We start from the raw sequence: 20,467 nt of genomic DNA on the forward strand, positions 1-20,467 counted from the left end.
GACAAATGATCGCGATGCTCACGTTTACAAGCCAGCGTCATTATAGCCTATTGGTTACCGTTTTATTGAATCTACTGTATACTTCAATGCAATGTTTGAGTGGTAGACAATAACCATATCGTCAATATTATAATATCAAGAAGCTACTATAAATGAATCTGCAAATTTTACAAATCGATTAGCATTATAGCTTGAGGCGAGAAAAAAAATCACCGACATATAGGTATCCTAAAATATGATTTTTCAATCCGGAAGTCGGCCATTTTGGAGGCATAGAACATAAACAATGCCATTGAACTGAAAAGACTCGCAAATTTGGCTGATTATTTCTACTGAAAAATGGTCGAGTTTTGGTCTGTACTAATCGGTCGCATCGGGAAAATACCTTTCGAGTTCTAGACTGCCACAAGTTAAAGAGAAGAGTACAAAATACTACTGAAAGAAGGCGTTTGTGTTAGAGAGAGGCACAGCATCAGCTCATCAGCCACATGTGTAAAAATGAAGCTTTGACTATGGCCAAGTTAACGTATTAACTATGGCTACATTCACACTGTCAGTCCAAATCCGATTATCTTTGTATCTGATTGGAATGTGATCTAAAATGATGTCCACACTGTTTATCGCAACTGTTCAGTTCCGATTTGTGAGTCCATGCATGATGACATTGACACTAATGGAGGGGTTTCCGTTTGCTACCTCCGAGTGAACAAGACAGGGAAGTTAGTGAAGGGTACGGCCATAGACCTTATTCAGAGCAGCGCACATGACAGGTATGAAAGTGATGCGGTGAGGGATAGACTTAAGTTACCGTGTTTCCAATGGCATCCGCTGTAAGAAGCTGAATTCGGCTATACTTACAATTTTCCACAGCTTACATTGTCGGGAGTTTTTTGTCAACTGACATTTCTTGGAAAGATATTTTTCCAGTGTTTCATAACATAAGCAGAACAGTAACAGTACAGCCCATTGAAGAGATGCAAGTCTACAGCCTCGCTTTCATTCTCATTAAAAATCAAAGATGGCGCTGCCGTGAATGAGGCAGCAGGTGGTGGAAGTGACGTTTATGCCGTCAAGCAGTCGAATTTTGAAGTTCTGTTCGCGGCCTACCAGAAACCCGAAGTTTAAAAGTACTATATATATATATATATATATATATATATATGTGTGTATGTGTATGACATAATGGCAGTTTTAACAACAAATCAGCCCGCTTTTAGGAACTTCCGCTGGAAATTAGTTGGCAAAACTGAGAACTTAAACACTTGATAATGTAATTAATCGCAACTTTAAAAAAAAAAAAAAAAGCATTAGATTTGTAAAATGTTTCTATGCATGTTTGGCCCAGGTTTGTTGCATTAACACTGTTCTGACCACTAGGGGTCACTGTGGAGACGGGTGTCAGATTGTTTCGAAGCCTCAACACATTTGCTTCAACAGTGTTCCACGAATCCTCGATCTGCCTACCACTTACTATCAATAATACCATCTACTTCTGATCCACAATACTGTGCAAAAACAATCAAGTCATTATTTAAACAAGTAATTTTTATTTTAATTCACAAATAAAACAGTAATGAGTTATTTCACGATTGGAATCACTTCTACAGCAGAAGTATTACTCAGACCAGACTATACAGAGCAACCTCAGACTCGTAAAGATTCATTACTGAAGCTCCGGGTGTTGCTAATAAATTACAGGTCGGCGATAGGCTTATGTGGCCAGTATGGATATTTTTCCTTGTCCAGCTTGGTCTCCGGGAAGGTGTTGTTGAGATCCTCTATGGTCATCTGGTCGAAAGGAATCATGTTCCTGAACTTCTCAAGCTGCCAAGGACAAACAAGGACATTTTATTGAAACGCTTCATGCTGGAGAATTTGATCAAAATCACAATTAGTTCTATAATGAGTATTATGGGGAAGCTTTAGCACAGCCTGACATATCTTCGGTTCTGTAATAAGTTTAGTACTCATAATGTGACAGCGAAGGTGCAGGTTGAACTTACCCCCTTCTCGTATTCAGCGATACGAGCTTGAGATGCTTCCAAGTAAGCAGCTGCAGTTTTGTTCTGAATACATTAAGAGACACAACATACAGATATGTGAAAAAACAAAACAACAATTCTTAAGAGAGTAATGCTCCGAATTTGGTCTAGAACAGTAGCCTGGCTAACGCCAGACCACGCATCATTGAGAATGAGGCGTGGTCTGAAAACCACATGTTCATTTTCTCGTATTTAAGGCGTGGTTTACGAATGCCCAGAGCCGTATTATTGGGTGCTACGAATGTCTATCAAATGAGCCTGTACGTAGCTCATAGCCAATCGGTTCAAAGAGAACCAGATGACATATGTAGAGCGACAAAAAATTAGATGAAGACGATGGTTCAGAGATTTAGAAGATTTAAGTATACACAAAGGCTGTATCAAAATGTAACTTTGCATCCGCTGCCAAGATGGATCCATAGATATAAAAAAACTGTTTCGGTGAGTCGCATCTACCTAGTCATCGTCTTGCTGCTCCCTCACCATTCTGTGATTGGTTCCCTATCTCAGGTGAAAATTTGGTTCATGGTGACCAGGCTGAATAAAATCACGCTGCTTCAAGGCAGCATGGGGAAACTAGGGCTGGGTATCGATTCACATTTCAATTTCGATTCACAAGCTCTCAGTTCGATTCGATTTCGATTCTCGATTCGATTTCGATTCAATTTTCGATTTCGATTCCTGATTTGATTCTCGATTCGACTATAATGAAGATGTAATATAAATCCTATATTTATAAAAAAGAACAGGACATAAGTTTACTAGTGGTTAATTAATACAAGGAAATTAAGAGCCATAAACCTGTATATAAAACTCTTTTTATTTTAGGTACACTAAATGCATACAAAGAATAAACAGGATTTTGATGCAATATACAAAAAAAGAGTTGCACAGCTTGATCAAACAGTATCATGTTATTTTATGTTTAAGATAGATATAGATAAATAAATATATAAATATTTAGACATTTTTTTTACATTGATCTTACCTAAATGGTAATGTAATTTTTTGTTTATTTTTGTTTTAAGAGTTTATGTATGGAAGCTTGATTTCAATCTTTGAATTAAATTGAAAAAAGTAGCACAAATAAATACAATAGAATAAAGACTACATTTTGGGGTAGTTTTTTGGGTATGTCAGAAATACTACAGAAACTGACTAAAGTAATCCAATGTAAAATAACACTGGATAGTCTTTTTAGTCCAGACTGAATTAAATACAAAGGCTATTAATTCTGATTGCTTACAATTAATACTATATTCTGTTGTTATGACAACAGAATGAATGACTGACACAAATGGCTGCGTTCACTAGTGCGTAAGAACTAGTGCGCGAATCCATTACTGTTTCATTAACTTTCTGTCACACGCGTTTAATGCTAATTTAAGACATTACCGACTGTCTTTACGAGGTTACTCACCAAGACCAGAGTTTTGACATAATGTCGCGTGTTTTAACTGTTAAAGTGATATAATCCCGGGATAAAACTTTTGTTTCTGGCAAGCTGTTTGTGAGGCAGATTTAGGCTGTAACGTTACTGTGCACGCAGTGAAAGACATCTCTGAGAGTGCGCGAGCACGGGATAGTTTAACATTGCTTGTAAAACTTAAAAAGACGTAAAAATGATAAACGTTAGTTACGATCATAGGTTATGATGCAATGCTGGCCCGATTGTTAAGTGAATATTCCGTCATGTCCCGACTCCTAAACGCGTGTGTGTATCGACAGCTGCAGCGCTTGGCGCTTGCCTAGTGCAGAGAAACGAGAAGATGCAGCACCGCGTCCGCGAGCATTTTATATGGAAAAAATCGATTCGTGGCCGTTGAGAATCGATTTTGAATCGAACACATTTAAAAAAACGATTAATCGAAAAATCTATTTTTTTGCCCAGCCCTAGGGGAAACCCAGGCTACTGGTACAGTAAATCTCCCTGTATTTTTCAGAAATACACCTTATTAACCTGCCATTACAATTAGCAAGTTAATCAAAACTCAGATTTTTTTAATCTTTAATTTGCATTACGCCTTAAAATGATATAAAACATGATATAAAACATCTCCAGGAGAGAAGAAAAACTGAAGTATGAAGAGAGACTCACAGAATCCTGCTCCTGGGAATCAATCTTTGCAGTCTGAGTGTCCACTGGTTCAGGGACCGCCAAGGCAGAGAACTGGAGATAGAAAGACGGGTAGACGGAGAATATCAGACACACTGCAGAAGAAGAGATGGGGTCAAACAGAAATCACTGGATCTCACCTTCTTCTCAAACTCATCCACAATGCCGGCTTTGGCCACAACTGTTCTGTAGTAACTCCAGTCAATGGGAGCCGGTTTCTCTGGCAAGGATGCAAGTCTGCAAGTAAACATAGTTCAGCACAAATTTATAATTGACTTGACTGATACAAACATTTCTATATCAAAAACCTTGACAGTCGGACTTAATTTTTAAAGGCTTTTATTTGACAAAAATCTTCTTATGCTAAACCAAGGATGCATTTATTTACAGTAATATTGCATTTACAATAATATTATTTCCATTTAAACTAACTCTTTTATATGTGAATATATTGTAAAATGTATTTTTTTTTCCTGAAGACTGGAGTTATGATGCTGAAAATTTAGCTTTGCATCATTGTCACATGATCCTTCAGAAATCATTCTAATTCTTATCAAATAATTAGTGCTGAATAGTATGAATACTATTAAAAAAGAAAGCAAACAAAACATTTAATAGTTTTATATTGAACAAGAAATTGATACAAAACATTTATATTTAAAAATTAATGTTATGTTTAACTTATTTTCCATCAAAGAATCCATAAAAAAATGCAACATAATTTCCACAAAAAATAAATAAATATCACAACTGTTTTCAACATTGATAATCAAATGTTGATCAAATTAGACTGATTTCTGAAGGATGATGCTGAAAATTCAACTTTGCATCAGAGGAATAAATTACATTTGACATTATATTCACATAGAAAATAGTTATTTTAAAATGAAAATAATACCTCACAATATTACTGTTTTGACCATGATAGATGTATAGGCATATTAAGAAAACTTGCTTTAAAAAAAGAAATGAAACAAGAACCATAGATACTAGTTCATTATCATGAGAAACAAGAATAGCTATTTAAGAATCACAGCTTTAGTGAAGTTTAGCCAGCTTGTCCGTTGACCTGCACCTGACCTATGGTGTGTTGCTCAAGGGCACAAAGATGATGGTTTAGGGATCAACCCGTTCTGGGTTTAAAATATAAATCCAGCATAACTTTAAAACCATTACCTCACATCACTCCTGTCCTGTATAAACTACATGCTAGAAATTGAGCAGTGCATGTCCTTCATGTGCAGGGTTGTAGAGACTTACTTTGCTGTGATGGAGTCACTGCGGGTCTTCAAGCTGTTGAACATGGCTCTCTGGTTCGGAGGGACCCTGTCCGCAAAAGCCAGCCAGTCAATGGCCTTTACAGCTGCACGTCGGCCTGCCATTTTTACTCCTGTCAAAACATTTAATGAAGTTAATATGGTTATTAGGAATAACAAATATCGTTCACAAGTTAAGCAAACATGTTCCAGCTGCATGTCAAGCAAATTGTAACGTTACAGCCAGTCTGTCAAACACATAATGATATTTTTTAGCACACACGAGACATATAATATTCAAAATGTAAACTAACGTTACATATATAATCAGTCACAGAATACCAACATATAGGACACTCGCCAGTTGAATCTAATGTACCATACTAAAACACTGCTTTCGCATTTAAACAGTATTTATAACTAAAGTGTCACTGTTTTCTATTTTGATAAGAGAAATTAGGTTTATAAGAACGGCTGAAATGTAAAGCCTTCACTAATGCACACAAGTCGACAAGACAAGGTCAGCGAACGAATGACACAAATAACCACCACAAGACCGCGACATTCATTTACCATGAAAGATAAAGATTAATATTCATGGTTTAACCAAGTAAAAACAATCGGGCGCTGTATTATTTATTAAATGACTAGATTTCGACACATACTCACTGCTCAAGGATCAAGCCGCTGCAATGACAGAAGCGTGATGGCCGCCGAAGACTGAGAGCGGAAGCGCGGTTAAGAAAGCAGCGCTCGTCACTGACACCCAGTGGACTGGAGAAAAGCTGCAGCGGACTTGCAGGTCCACTCGCAGTGTTTCCCAACCCTGTTCCTGGCGGCACACCAGCAACAACACTGCGTGTTTTCTTTGTCTCCTTTATCAAACACACCTGATTCAACCCATCAGCTCATAATCAGGTGGGTCAATGAGCTGATGGGTTGAATCGGGTGTGTTTGATTAGGGAGACAAAGAAAACACGCAGTGTTGGTGTGCCGCCAGGAACAGGGTTAGGAAACACTGCATTAGTGTATTCTTGTCAGTTTGTCGGTTTCCTGAAACGGCACAGTAGTTTCCTGTGGCTCAAACAGTACAGCGCTAGCATCGGTTCGATTCCCAGGGAAAGCAAGAACTGATAATGTAGCCTAAACAAACATACCTTGAAATGCAAAGTCGCTTTGGATAAATGTGGATTGTCTGCCACATGTAAATGTGAAAAAGGTTACACTTTACAATAAGCTTAATTAGTTAATGTATCAACAGTATTAACTAACATGCACTTACAATAGTAGCCTAATAGATTTGTTACAGTAGGCCTGTATTAGTAAATTTTTTTTTTGCTGAGAAGAACATTCTGAGAAATAAATAAAAAGTGGACTGGAAGTAGGCTATACTTTCTTAAGAAGCAGCACACTTGAATAAACTACTTTTAAGTGGAGTAAACCACCCAGAACAGCAACACTTCAGATTCCCAGTGTTTTACAAAGCCTATTAACTAAAAAAAACCCCAAACCATGTCCAGCTGCCCCATGTGGCATGTTATCTTGACTATGTGTCTAGGAAGTGAATGAAGAACATTTTCTATAAGATAAAGTCAAAATGTCTTAAATGCCACCTAGACTGTTTCTGCTTGTTGACTGTAGACGGACTCCTTTTCCATTTTTGTCACCCAATATGGAAAGCCAAAGCCTATTATTCAAATGCACAAAATAAATAGCCCACTCATCTGCAAAACCAAAACGTGTTCTTCTCACAATTAAATAATAAAATAGGCTAGTGAAATGATAGATTGGATTAAAAGAATGAACTGGTGTTGCCTACTTCTAGCTAGACAGCAACCCCAAAAAGTCAGGACTAAAATATTTTATGAACTAGCCTACCGCTATCTGGGATGCCATACGCATTGACGTGGCTGAAATAGTTACGTCAGAGAGTAAATAGCGTGATAAAGGGGCAGTGATGAAGAAATCATGATGGAGTTGATAAAGAACTGTCACGAGCTCTCTCTAATCCCGTCGGTCGCAGGTCTCACTCAGTGCGCGCCGCCGTTCACTCGCGCGGGTCACGGTCGGGCCAGAGGGCGCGCGACTGGTCAACAGCAGCACACGCGGATGAGGACCACTTAACGTCAAGCACAGATGACATCTCCGTACTAAAGGTGAGGAAAAAACATTTGTTGTATTCAGACGGACATTTATATCCTGCTGGTTGCTTTATTAGAGTTTATGGTGAGACTGACTTCATGCAGGCGATAAGAGCAGGTGTGGTGTCTTTATCTCAGATTTGTATGGGTTATTATTAGGATGGGTGGTTTAAAGGTGAGATGTCCGATCATCTAGGTACTTATCTCGTATTTCAGGGAGTCAAGGCAGTTTGTGCATGATTAAATGGCTATAATGCTGTGCCAAAAAAACAAACAAACAAAACAAAATAAACGATAACCTGTGGCGCGTGCAAGTTTTAGCTTGTCAAACCGCTCTCATGCAGTGAACAAAATATAAAACGCATACAAAATTACTTTCGTAACAGGTGCGGATCACCGGTGCTATTCATGAACTGATCGCGCGTATGCGCGTGATGCTGTCGGTGAAAGTACACGATCAGGAAAAAAAAAAGACAATTCTAAAACTTTCATGTAAAGCTACATTGTATTGTCAAACATATGCTGCGTCAAACAAATCAATCAAATCAGTAAAATTCGTCGTCAGTTATTCATACTCTGCTTTTTATTTTGTCCTGTAAAGAGTGTGTACATAAGATACAGAATATCATGATTATGATATATATATATAGGCCTATGAAGAGTTCAGATGCAAAAGCCTCTAAGTGCCATTTGAAATTTTCTTCTAATGATCATTTTTATCAAGCTTGTATATTTAAGTTCAGTAATTTCACTTAAATGGCAATGAAGATCCATTAATTGTCATTTAAGTGAAATTACTGAACTTAAATATACAAGCTTGATAAAATCATCATTAAAGAAGAAAATTTCAAATGGCATTTAGAGGCTTTTGCATCTGAACTCTTCATATATAGGTATAAAAATAGTAGGCTAATAATAAAAATCTTTTTCGAAGTGAGGAGAATATAACAGTCAGAATGAAATCTATAGGCTACTATAGATGAATAAGACTATTTAAACGTTTTGAATCATGCACTTCCATTATGTTCAAAAATGTAAATGAAAAAGGCAAAAATGCAGAAAACCTAAGATAAATAGACACAATGGTATAGACCTCACATAACCAATAACAATTTTTTTTTACAAATATTTATAGCCTATACACAGCGTCAGCCATTAAATATTGTTATAGCTACATTACAATACAAATATAATATTAAACATATCATGTGAATAAAAATGCAATATTGTAAAATTAATTTCATTAAAATAATGAAAAATTAAATAATGAAATAATTAAAATTATTCATTTTTTATTAAAATTATTAAATTGTTAATTTTTTATTAAAATTATTTTTAATAAAAAAATAAATAATTTAATTAAAGAAAAAATAATTTAATTAAAATAATGAAAAATACTTTAAAAAAAAAAAGTATATGCACACATTGTTAGAGGTATAATCCTAACCTTAATGGCAAGTAAAAACACAGCCATAATAAAAAATGATATAATAATATGAATAAAACATGCCTCACTTTAACTGAAAATGATTAAAATAATGAATATATATGTATATATATATTCATTGGCAGTGGCAATTGCAGTTATTTATCGCCCACCTAAACCTCATAAAGACTTTATTAATGAGTTTTCAGATTTGTTAGGGGGGATTACTCCCAATTATGACAGAATGTTAATTATGGGGGATTTTAATATTCATGTGTGTTGTTTAGAAAATCCATTAGCCAAAGAATTTTTGAGCCTTATTGACTCTTTTGATCTGGTACAATTTGTAAACACTCCCACTCATATTCAGGGCCATACTCTGGACTTGGTGCTTTCACATGGTTTGTCAGTCAGTGACCTTGTAATAGAGGACCATCTTATTTCTGATCATAAGCCTATTGTCTTTAGAGTCCCCACTGCTTTTCACATTACAAGACCCACTAAGGCTATTCGATGGTCTCGTAAAATCACATCGACGACCTCTTCTGAGTTTTCAGCTGTGTTTAATGATCTGTCCCAATCACCTGACGTTTTTTGTGATAATTAGAGTGGTGCAGATTCTCTTAATCATTTTAATACCATTTCAGTTAATATTTTAAACTCTCTGGCACCCTTAAAAGCCAAACAACACAAATTAAAACGTGATCCCTGGCTTAATGACAATACTCGTGCTCTCCGCCAGGCCTGCAGAAGGGCCGAAAGGAGATGGAAAAAAGATAAGCTCCAAATTTCATATGAAATTCTAAGGGACAATCTGAAACAATATCAGAATGGGGTGAGAATGGAAAAGTCAAAGTATTTCTCAGATCTGATTGGAAAACATCATCATAACCCAAGAGTACTTTTTTCCACCATAAATGCGGCTGTTAACCCTTCTGTCAGTTTATACCCTACAGAATCTCAAGCTATCTGTGACACATTTCAAAAACATTTTGTGGATAAGATAAGTGATATTAGGCTAAATATCTCCACAGCACTTTATGATTCTTTTCTCCCGCCACTCTGCACTAGTATCCTAAGTCACTTTGAGCCAGTTACTTTGCCTGCTCTACAAGATATTGTAGACGGGCTCAAACCCTCAGGATCCCCCCATGACGCTCTTCCCCCACGCTTTTTTAAACTAGTGTTTGAGGTGATTGGGCCCATCGTTCAAAAGATCATGAATAGCTGCCTTGTAGATGCAACTGTGCCAGATGAAATGAAGCATGCTATTGTCCACCCACTTCTCAAAAAAGCTAATTTAGATCCGTCAGTGTTAACAAATTTTAGGCCAGTCTCAAATCTTTCTTTTATGTCGAAAATTTTTGAGAAAATAGTTTTTACCCAACTACAGAGCTTCTTAGATAAAAATAAGATCTTCGAGATATTCCAATCAGGGTTTAAGAAAAACCACTCTACTGAAACAGCACTGGTTAAAGTTCTAAACGATATTTTACTGACTCTTGACTCTGGCAAATCTGCTGTGCAAGTGCTGTTGGATTTGAGCGCAGCGTTTGACACAATTGACCACTCTATCCTCATCTCACGTCTGGAGCACTGGGTGGGCATTCAGGGAAATGCCCTTAAATGGTTTCAATCTTATTTGAGTAATAGAAGGTTCTCGATTAGCATTGGTGAGTTTACCTCTGATGCAGTGTCTCTTACTTGCGGGGTCCCTCAAGGGTCTATTCTGGCCCCACTTTTATTCTCGTTGTATATGCTTCCCCTTGGGTCGATATTTAGAAAACATGGTGTCTCCTTTCACAGCTTTGCTGATGATACCCAAATTTACTTACCCCTGGAAGCTAACAACGTGGGGTTGGATACTCTGCTTGCTTGTCTAGCAGAGGTAAAGGCATGGATGTCCCTAAATTTTCTCCACCTTAATGAAGACAAAACTGAAATTATTGTTTTCGACCCACCAGAAGCCGCAAGTTCTCACTGCTTAAATCTTGGCTCTCTATCTCAATGTGTTAAACCAATTGTTGGGCGTGACTTTTGATGAAGCCCTTAAATTTGATAAACAGATTAATATGGTAGTCAAGACCAGTTTTTTTCATCTCAGACTCCTAGCCAAAGTTAAACCATTTCTCTCTTTCAAAGATTTCGAAAAGGCGATACATGCCTTTATCTCAACGAGGCTTGATTACTGCAATTCTTTGTATCTGGGCATTAACCGTGCACCACTCAACCGCTTGCAAATGGTACAGAATGCAGCTGCTAGGCTCCTTACTGGGGTGCGCAAACGGAATCATATTACTCCGGTTCTGAAATCTCTGCACTGGCTCCCAATCTGTTACAGAATAGATTTTAAAGTGCTGATGCTGGTTTTTAAATCCTTGAATGGATTGGCTCCTGTATATATGTCTGACCTTCTATCCAGTCACAACTCGGGGTCATCCAACCAGAGACTATTAACTGTTCCGCGGTCCAGATTAAAAACTAGAGGAGATCGAGCTTTTGCCGTGGCTGCACCAAAACTTTGGAACAGCCTCCCTGCCCCTATTAGATCTGCCTCTTCACTTCATGAGTTTAAAGCTAAACTCAAAACATATTTTTTTTCCTTGGCTTATAACTGTAGTTGATGTGTGCTGTGTTTGATATGTTCAGTGATTTGTTTGTAATTGTAATCTATGTTGTACTTGGTGCGGAATCTTGATGACGTTCGTTGTACAGCACCTTGGTCAACAACTGTTGTTTTTAGTGGTGCTATATAAATAAAGCTGAGTTGAGTTGAGTTGAGTTGAGTATATATATATATTTTTTTTTTTTTTTTTTTTGCGTAGTCACAGGAGAATTTGGGTTTCAGCATTTGACACAAACATGAATCTAAAGCATATTAAGTTACTTAGCACTCAATCCCACAGAACAAACAGGGTTGTGTGGCTGTCTGGCTGAAAATGACCATTTCCATGGTAGAGATTTAAAACCGGAAAGAAGTTTAATCAAGCTCTAAAATAAGAAAAAGACTATTTAAGGATATGTTTTTTAGATAGTATTATAAAACGGATGATAAATAGCTTGTTATCTTATCCCATAGGCACTTGAGTGAGGAGACACAATGACGGAGGGTGCAGAGATTCATCAGACGCTGCAGCCAAACAGGGCTGATGCTACCAGGACGTCCTCTCTGCGGAGCGTAGAAACAGATCCTGGGCCGGCAGAGACGGCCAGCTGTGAGTCAGAGGAGCCGGACCACCGGGAAGAGGAATCCTCCGATTTTCCAGAGGTGCAGCATCATTCTTCTGCAGGACCAGAGGACAATGTCCATGTGGCGCCTGAGGGTGGCTGGGGCTGGGTGGTCGTCGCTGCTACCATTCTGGTCTTAGCTATGACTCTGGCTTTCCCTTCTTGCATCGGGATATTTTACACAGACTTGCAGAACGACTTCCAAGCCAGCAACACTGAGACGTCATGGGTGCCAGCTATCATGATGGCAGTGCTGCATGCATGCGGTAGGGAGGGTTATCTGATACTAATCCATCCTTCGGATTATACGTTAAACTGATGTCCTGAGTCCTGACTCTCCGTGGTCATGTCCTTCGAAAAAGAGTAGCGGCACCCTGGCCAAATTTGCCCCTTGGTCTCAGTCCATCATGGCCTCCAGTCCTAATCATCCCTATATACATATTGGCTTCATCACTCTGTCACCTCTCCACCAGTAAGCTGGTGTGTGGTGGGCGTTCTGGCGCAATATGGCTGCCGCCACATCATTCAGGTGGATGCTGCATATTGGTGGTGGTTGAGGAGATCCCAGAAAAGCGCTATATAAATGTAAAAAAATAATGAATTATTAATTAAATTAACCGATTCATGCATTTGATCCATTTGTTCATCCGCGCTTTGTGACGCAATCCTCACGGCGCTCCCGCATTCACTCTCACCACAGGGTCAGATACAGTATCTGAAAAACACTTCTATCAAGTTACTGTACTAATCAGTTGTGCAACACTGATCTGTTTCATAACATGAAACCTAAACAGGCACAGTGGTCAGAGGATGACTGAGGTGGTCTGGTCACTTCCAGTGCTCCTGGGAATCTTAAAGGGTTAGTTAACCCAAAAATTGTAATTATCCCATAATTTACTCACCCTTAAGCCATCCTAGGTGTATGTGTAAACTTTCTTTGTTTCAGAAAAAACAAAATCTGAGTTCAAAAAAATATCCTGGCTCTTCCAAGCTTGATGATAGGAGTGAATGGTGCCTGAGATTTTGAAGCCCCCAAAAAAGCGCATCCATCCATCATAAAAGTAATCCAGTAAAGGGTTTCTGAAGCGAAACAATGGGTTTTTCCCTATTTATAACTTTATATAATCACTTGGTTTCAGGTGGTGGCCATACGTGAATCGAGTTCCGGCAGAAGAGTTAACTATGACGCCACGTATGACATCCTCCGACATTTCTCTGTAAAAATTCTCGTTCTAGACTTCTAATTCGTGACCGGTGTTTTGTTGTGCTCTTTCCTCTGCGCTTCTGCGTTCGTTAATAAATCATCCGTCGGGAACTACACTCGCTTACAGCCAGAAGCCACTGATTATAATTATAAAGTTATAAATATGGATATTTTTCTTACAAAAATACATCACTTCACTTCAGAAGGCCTTTATTATACCCCTGGATCTGCATGGATTACTTTTATGATGGATGGATGCACTTTTGTGAGATTCAAAATCTTGGGTACCATTCACTTCCATTATAAAGGCCAGGAAGAGCCAGACATATTTTTAATAAGAGAGAGAAATATTTTTAAACTCCAATTGTGTCTGGCTGAAAGACAAATTCATATACAATTAAGGATGGCTTGAGGGTGAGTAAATTATGGGATAATTTTGGGAGTACACATGCTCAGTTAGGACGCTGCATTAGAAACAAGTGCTATATCACTTCACAGGGAAATTCATCCAGTCATTGCGCTACAAGTCTGAATAGCTGACGTGGAGAAAAGTATTTGGGGATTGGCATTTTTATTCGGCTTAATGCAGCTCAGAATTCGTTACTAGGCAGCAGTGTCTGAGTACAAAGTACACTATGCAACTATTACAACCCATTAGCATGGGTTACGTAACAGGAAAATATACAAACAGTGTATATGCACAATCATTTTGTGAACTGTAGTGAACATATACAAATATTGCTTGCTGAGTGTGTTGGGAGTAGTGAACACTGCATAGGGACAGTCAGCTCTGAGTCAGGCAGGAGGTTGCTATTGCTATTACATTGCTGATCTGGCTCTGGAAAATCGTTCTTCTGTGAGAAATTTGTCTCTCCAGCCCTTTCTCTTTGCAGTCTGCTGGACAAGTTAGTGCCAAAGACAATGTTAAGGTGATCTCTATTGGTTTATTTTCACACAGTGCCATGACACCTAAAGCATTCATTTAAGCTGTGCAAATGTTCAATCTACCTTGGGGGTTTTAAAGAGCTTGAAGTAATTTGCACTATACTAACTGCTGTACTCAGTGGGTGCAAAGTGTTGGATCAAATCAAGTTTCTCGTTTTACAAACAAAAGGAAAAGGAGGACTACTAGGGGGAAAAGCAAACAAAAAGAACAGGCAATTATAGGATAACAGACACAGCAATGCATCATGTTCTATAGACCATTTTGCAAGATGTAAACAACACTGGTCCAGAAGCACTTCCTGTTTCAGTTTTTTAACACTACATAAAAGCTGGGATAAAATACAACCAACAGAACATATAAAACTGAATCAGAAAGTTAAACAAACATCTTTAAGATGTTTTCTTTACATGTGAAATAAAGAAAACAGTTACAAACTGAAACAGGAAGTGTTTCTGGACCAGTGTTGTTTACATCAGGCAAAATGGTCTATAAGATTATCATGTTTGTAGCATGATCCAGGGGATTAAAACATACAAATATATTTCAGGCCTAGTGGAGTTGGTTACTAATATTAGTAGTAAATGTGTTAAGTTGCATAAAATGGAAATGTTAAAAATAAAAATAAAAAAAAACATTAAAGAAAACATACTCACCTAAACGATTATTAGGAACACCTGTTCAATTTCTCATGAATGCAATTATCTAATCAACCAATCACATGGCAGTTGCTTCAATGCATTTAGGGGTGTGGTCCTGGTCAAGACAATCTCCTGAACTCCAAACTGAATGTCAGAATGGGAAAGAAAGGTGATTTAAGCAATTTTGAGCGTGGCATGGTTGTTGGTGCCAGACGGGCCAGTCTGAGTATTTCACAATCTGCTCAGTTACTGGGATTTTCACGCACAACCATTTCTAGGGTTTACAAAGAATGTTGTGAAAAGGGAAAAAAAAAAACATTCAGTATGTGGCAGCCCTGTGTGTGAAAATGATAGAAGAGCAACTTTGACTGAAACAACCACTCGTTACAACCGAGGTATACAGCAAAGCATTTGTGAAGCCACAACATGCACAACCTTGAGGCGGATGGGCTACAACAGCAGAAGACCCCACCGGGTACCACTCATCTCCACAACAAATAGGAAAAAAAGGCTACAATTTGCAAGAGCTCACCAAAATTGGACAGTTGAAGACTGGAAAAATGTTGCCTGCTCTGATGAGTCTCGATTTCTGTTGAGACATTCAGATGGTAGAGTCAGAATTTGGTGTAAACAGAATGAGAACATGGATCCATCATGCCTTGTTACCACTGTGCAGGCTGGTGGTGGTGGTGTAATGGTGTGGGGGATGATTTCTTGGCACACTTTAGGCCCCTTAGTGCCAATTGGGCATCATTTAAATGCCACGGCCTACTTGAGCATTGTTTCTGACCATTTCCATCCATTCCCTTTATGGCCACCATGTACCCATCCTCTGATGGCTACTTCCAGCAGGATAATGCGACATGTCACAAAGCTCGAATCATTTTAAATTGGTCTCTTGATCATGACAATGAGTTCACTGTACTAAAATGGCCCCCACAGTCACCAGATCAACCCAACAGAGAATCTTTGGGATGTGGTGGAACGGGAGCTTCGTGCCCTGGATGTGCATCCCACAAATCTCCATCAACTGCAAGATGCTATCCTATCAATATGGGCCAACATTTCTAAAGAATGTTTTCAGCACCTTGTTGAATCAATGCCATGTAGAATTAAGGCAGTTCTGAAGGCGAAAGGGGGTCAAACACAGAATTAGTATGCTGTTCATATACAGCATGTATTGTTGGTGTACCAAGTGAACAAAATTTACTGTTGGCTTAATTTAAGAAATTTTCTATTGCGCTTCTGATTTGGCTGGGAGATTCTCTGATTCTTCTTTTTTGGGTGCGCAACAGTGAGTTTGTCCAATACTCCAGTTGGAATCTGCACTCCAAAATGGCGGCCACACTACTGAACAAAAAAGCATCAGAGTTTCACCTCTTGTTCTTTTATACTCTTTGCTTGTAGACAAACATCTACTTCTGTTACACTTAAAGTATACTCGCTTTTATACACTAAAGAGTGGACCAAATTAGTTTCAAGTAGAATTTAAATACAGTACAGTATTAGGATCACGAGTACATTAATATTTGTATACTTAATAAAATTACCTTGAAGTGTGTACTTCTTCTTGTAAAGGTAATTAAGTGCACTGCTTTTTCACAAGGGACCAACATGTGAATAGTGATGTAAGTTTAACAGTTGAGTCCATATAATACAATATTGTGAATGACAACAGGGCCATAATCCTAAAAAAAAAAAAAAAAATTTAGTTCAGCGAATAAATAGTTAATTTGTGGCCATGAATGAAACCCATGACCTTCGGGTTACCTGTCTGACTCTCTAACCATGTGTGGGTCTATAAATCCAGGCTATGTTCAGTACTGTATTGAAATGGCAGCCTAATTCCGTAATCTAATTTAAACATTTCTGTCAAAGCCTATCAAATACAATGAATTAACTATAATTTGCATATATAGTGTTTTAATTCCAAATGTAAATAGCCAGTGTTTTTTTTTTTTTTTTTTTAAATGTTTTTCATCATCTGCATATGTGCGAGTGTGAGGATCATGTGTAAGTCAATACAGCTATTGTGTGCACACCGTAACCATGTTCATTATTGTTCATATTACAATGCCATTGTCTTTCCGTAGGCCCCTTATGTAGTGTTCTCGTGGAACGCTACGGTTGCCGCGCAACAATAATCATCGGCGGGATCCTGAGCGGACTGGGAATGGCAGCCAGCTCATTTGCACAGACAATGGTAGAGCTGTACATCACTGCTGGCATTATTACAGGTGGGTATATATTACCTTCACAGAAACAGTCGTGTGAAAATGATTCTTGCTCAGTGGGATGAACCACATGAAATGGACTGAATTATCATCTTTCCTTCAGGAATGGGATTCTCTTTGTCTTTCCAGCCATCGATCACCATGATGGGCCACTACTTTGTGCGTCGTAGGGCATTCGCCAACGCTCTGTCTTCCACTGGCACTGCACTCGGGCTGAGCACCCTACCATTGCTGGCCAACTATCTGCTAAGCAGCTTCGGTTGGCGGGGCAGTTTTCTGGTGCTGGGAGGGGTTCTGCTGAACTGTTGCGTTTGTGGGGCCGTGATGCGCCCCCTTGGGGCCAAACCAAAGACAGATGGCAGGAACGGACCTAAGGACAATCACCACCTCAAAAACAATTGCCTTTCCGTTCATCAGGAAAGAGAGGGTCTGAAGGGCCGTCTACGGGCCACTCTCTCCACCGTCATACCTTTCCTGCGCAGACACATGGCTTTTGACCTACTGTGCAGTAACCCATACTTCTGTGCCTATGCTCTTGGGGTGTCCTGGATGATGTTGGGCTTCGTGGTGCCCCTGGTTTACCTGGTTCCCTATGCCACCGCGTACGGTATGGAGCAAGACCGAGCCGCTCTACTGATGGCCATCCTCGGATTGATCAACATCGTCGTTCGGCCCGCAACGGCGCTGGTTTTCGGGCTGCCTCGTTTCCGAGGAAGCCGTTGCTTCGCCTATCTGTTTGCCGTGGCGGTGCTGATCAACGGGTTGAGCAACTGCATCTGTGGGATGGGAACAAGTTTTTCAGTACTGCTGGTCTATGTTATAGTGTTTGGGTTTTCTATGAGCCTTGTTGGCTCTTTGTTGTTCACCGTACTTATGGACACGGTCGAGATGAGCCGCTTCCCATCTGCCCTGGGCCTCATCAGCATTATGGAGAGCATCATGCTACTGCTTGGCCCACCATTAGCAGGTGATGTAATGTTTCTACAGTGATGTCACTATGTAGAATCCCAACTCATGAACTATATATCAAAGACTAGAGATACACCCGTATTAGTACCAATGGGAGAAACTGTAACATGCAATATGGTGGAATAAGGCCCGCTTTCTAAATAAAAGAGGCAATCGCCAATTGATAAAGTCGTTGTACACACAGTGGCTGTTGAGAAAGCTTCAGTTCCCACAGCAAGCTTTTAGGATTTTTAATGCTACTTGAACGTAAGAAACAACATTTGAGACAACTCAGATTTAATTGCGGATTTGAAAATTTTATTTAAATGCGAGTTTGTCAAACTGTTGTTAAAATTTAGCAATTTCTTCATATGTGTAGATAGGAGTTGGTCTTGCATGAGCAAAAAAGCTCCCTAGAGTAGGGTGACAGTCCTGAAATTAGGAGCTTTTGTTTCTCAAGGTAATTGAGAAATGGCCAATTCACTATTTCAGGGATCGACTTAAAAGTAATTTATGTGGCTTATTCTGATTTTTTTTTTTTTTACAGGAATTCTGGTTGATACCACTAGGCAATACATCTATGTGTTCTTTGCCTGCAGCATAACCGGGTGCACGGCTGGCCTCTTCATCATGTTGTCCTTCTACTGGCTGGACAGAAAGAAAGACAGAGAGGTTAAGAGCTCCTCCACTCATATAGACACTAATACACTGAAGCCAAGCATTAAAATGGCCATAGACTGTGATTATAGTCCAGTGCCTTTGGATAGTAGGAATGACAGAGACAGAGAGACTGATTTGTGACATGTGCCAAGACACCACTATGAGTGCATTTTACCATAGGCTATTCATTTTTGTCCTTAAAGTCCCTCACCCTTCTAGCATTTACCCATAATCCTCTTATTGGTGGACAATCAGCTGTATTTGCTATAGATTATGTACACAAGAGATAAAGCATACCATTTCCCGGACTGCTGTAGTAAATAGACCCGACCAGAATTGCACGTCTGACTTTTCATAGTGCCATATGGAACTGTAATCACTTCAGATCATCTCACAAAAACATTTTTGAAAATACAATTTCTGTTTTTACTCTAAACTACTTCAGGATTTCTCACAAAGGCCAGTTGCAATTGACATTCATATTACTGTAATGATGTAGATTCTGAGATTAGGTGGTTCTGGGAACAAATGAATGTAGAAAACACGCAAGGCAGGGTCATTCAAAGTTTATTATTATTATTATTATTTTTAGATGCCTTAAATGATAAATGTTATATCTTATATATATAAAAAAAATTGTTTTGTATCCACAAGTTTCCTACGCCCCATGAGGCCTTGCGTCAAAAGTGGGCGCGACTTCCGGATGGAAGTAAACAAAGCGCAACTTGACATGCTTGACACTCGTTCATTCAACAGTTGACAGTCATTCAAGTTATAGCGATCCAAACTAGCTAACGATGTGGGAACACAACCTCAACGAAATTAAAAAGGGTGAAATAACAGTACCTTTACCCTCCGCAGTAGTTGATTGGGAGTATTATAATAACATTATTAATAATCAATACTCATCAAGGCATGGTGACAGACAGATGTGCGAGCTGACAATTAAAATAAAAAAAATACACACTTAGTCATTGTGCTTTGGAGTTTATTCAAAATTATAAATGAATGTGCTACTTGAATATACTGGCACATTTGGTATTCTGTCAACACAGGCTTTGATCCTGAGTTTAGCTGTAACATCAATAGCGAACAGCTGATCACATGCTGATAGAATTTATAGAATATAAAGAATTAAAAAAAAAGATTCGTCGTCTTTTGGGAGGTGATGGAAACTAACGTTACAGTCGTTGGCAGGATCAGAGACGGGCTCTGGCAGGATCACTCGTTTTCAGCTTATGTTCAAAACAATCACGTTTAAGCCACTGAATTAGTTTAGTCCGGTTATACATACAACCGCGAACAGCACATGTTGTCCCTGAGCTCCGTAACGACATCTCTCATAAAGATTTGCGTCTTTAAATAGTAAAATAATTCTCCGAAAAACAGCTAGCCTCTTCGCTAACTAACACACAAAATACCATTGGAATGCTACTTCCGCCACGTCACCTGAAGTTTCACCCACTTTATTTTTTTACAGGAGCGCCCCTCGGAAACTTGTGGATAGACGCTGCTTTTTAAAATCAGTAACTTATTTATATATTTGTATGTATTAAAGAAAATGTATGCATGTGTGTGGTCTCAGTTTTCTTTATCCAAGTGCTCTTCTGTAGTCAAATCACGCTGTA

At 38.8% G+C, this 20,467-nt stretch overlaps 2 protein-coding genes across 3 annotated transcripts; one reads left to right on the forward strand and one right to left on the reverse strand.

Moving 5' to 3' along the window:
• Positions 1 to 1,524: 1,524 nt before the first annotated feature.
• On the reverse strand, positions 1,525 to 6,249 carry atp5pd (ATP synthase peripheral stalk subunit d). Of its 2 annotated transcripts, none has more exons than XM_039685598.2 (6): positions 6,084 to 6,249; positions 5,419 to 5,548; positions 4,299 to 4,395; positions 4,141 to 4,212; positions 2,004 to 2,066; positions 1,525 to 1,824 (listed from the first exon to the last, which is right to left on the reverse strand). In XM_039685598.2, the coding sequence occupies exons 2-6, from the start codon at positions 5,538 to 5,540 to the stop codon at positions 1,693 to 1,695; spliced, it is 486 nt and encodes a 161-aa protein (XP_039541532.2). In that variant the 5' UTR covers positions 5,541 to 5,548; positions 6,084 to 6,249; the 3' UTR covers positions 1,525 to 1,692. The 2 variants fall into 2 exon arrangements, with proteins under 2 accessions (XP_039541532.2, XP_039541531.2); XM_039685597.2 differs by having other exon boundaries at positions 6,080 to 6,238.
• A 1,110-nt stretch (positions 6,250 to 7,359) lies between these two features.
• slc16a5b (solute carrier family 16 member 5b) lies at positions 7,360 to 20,413 on the forward strand. Its single transcript, XM_039687233.2, has 5 exons — positions 7,360 to 7,570; positions 12,061 to 12,475; positions 17,091 to 17,234; positions 17,335 to 18,198; positions 18,727 to 20,413. The coding sequence occupies exons 2-5, from the start codon at positions 12,082 to 12,084 to the stop codon at positions 18,978 to 18,980; spliced, it is 1,656 nt and encodes a 551-aa protein (XP_039543167.2). The 5' UTR covers positions 7,360 to 7,570; positions 12,061 to 12,081; the 3' UTR covers positions 18,981 to 20,413.
• Positions 20,414 to 20,467: the final 54 nt, after the last annotated feature.

Source organism: Pimephales promelas, chromosome 3, assembly GCF_988280905.1.
Source record: "Pimephales promelas chromosome 3, fPimPro1.hap1.1, whole genome shotgun sequence".
NCBI classification, from domain to species: Eukaryota; Metazoa; Chordata; class Actinopteri; order Cypriniformes; family Leuciscidae; genus Pimephales; species Pimephales promelas.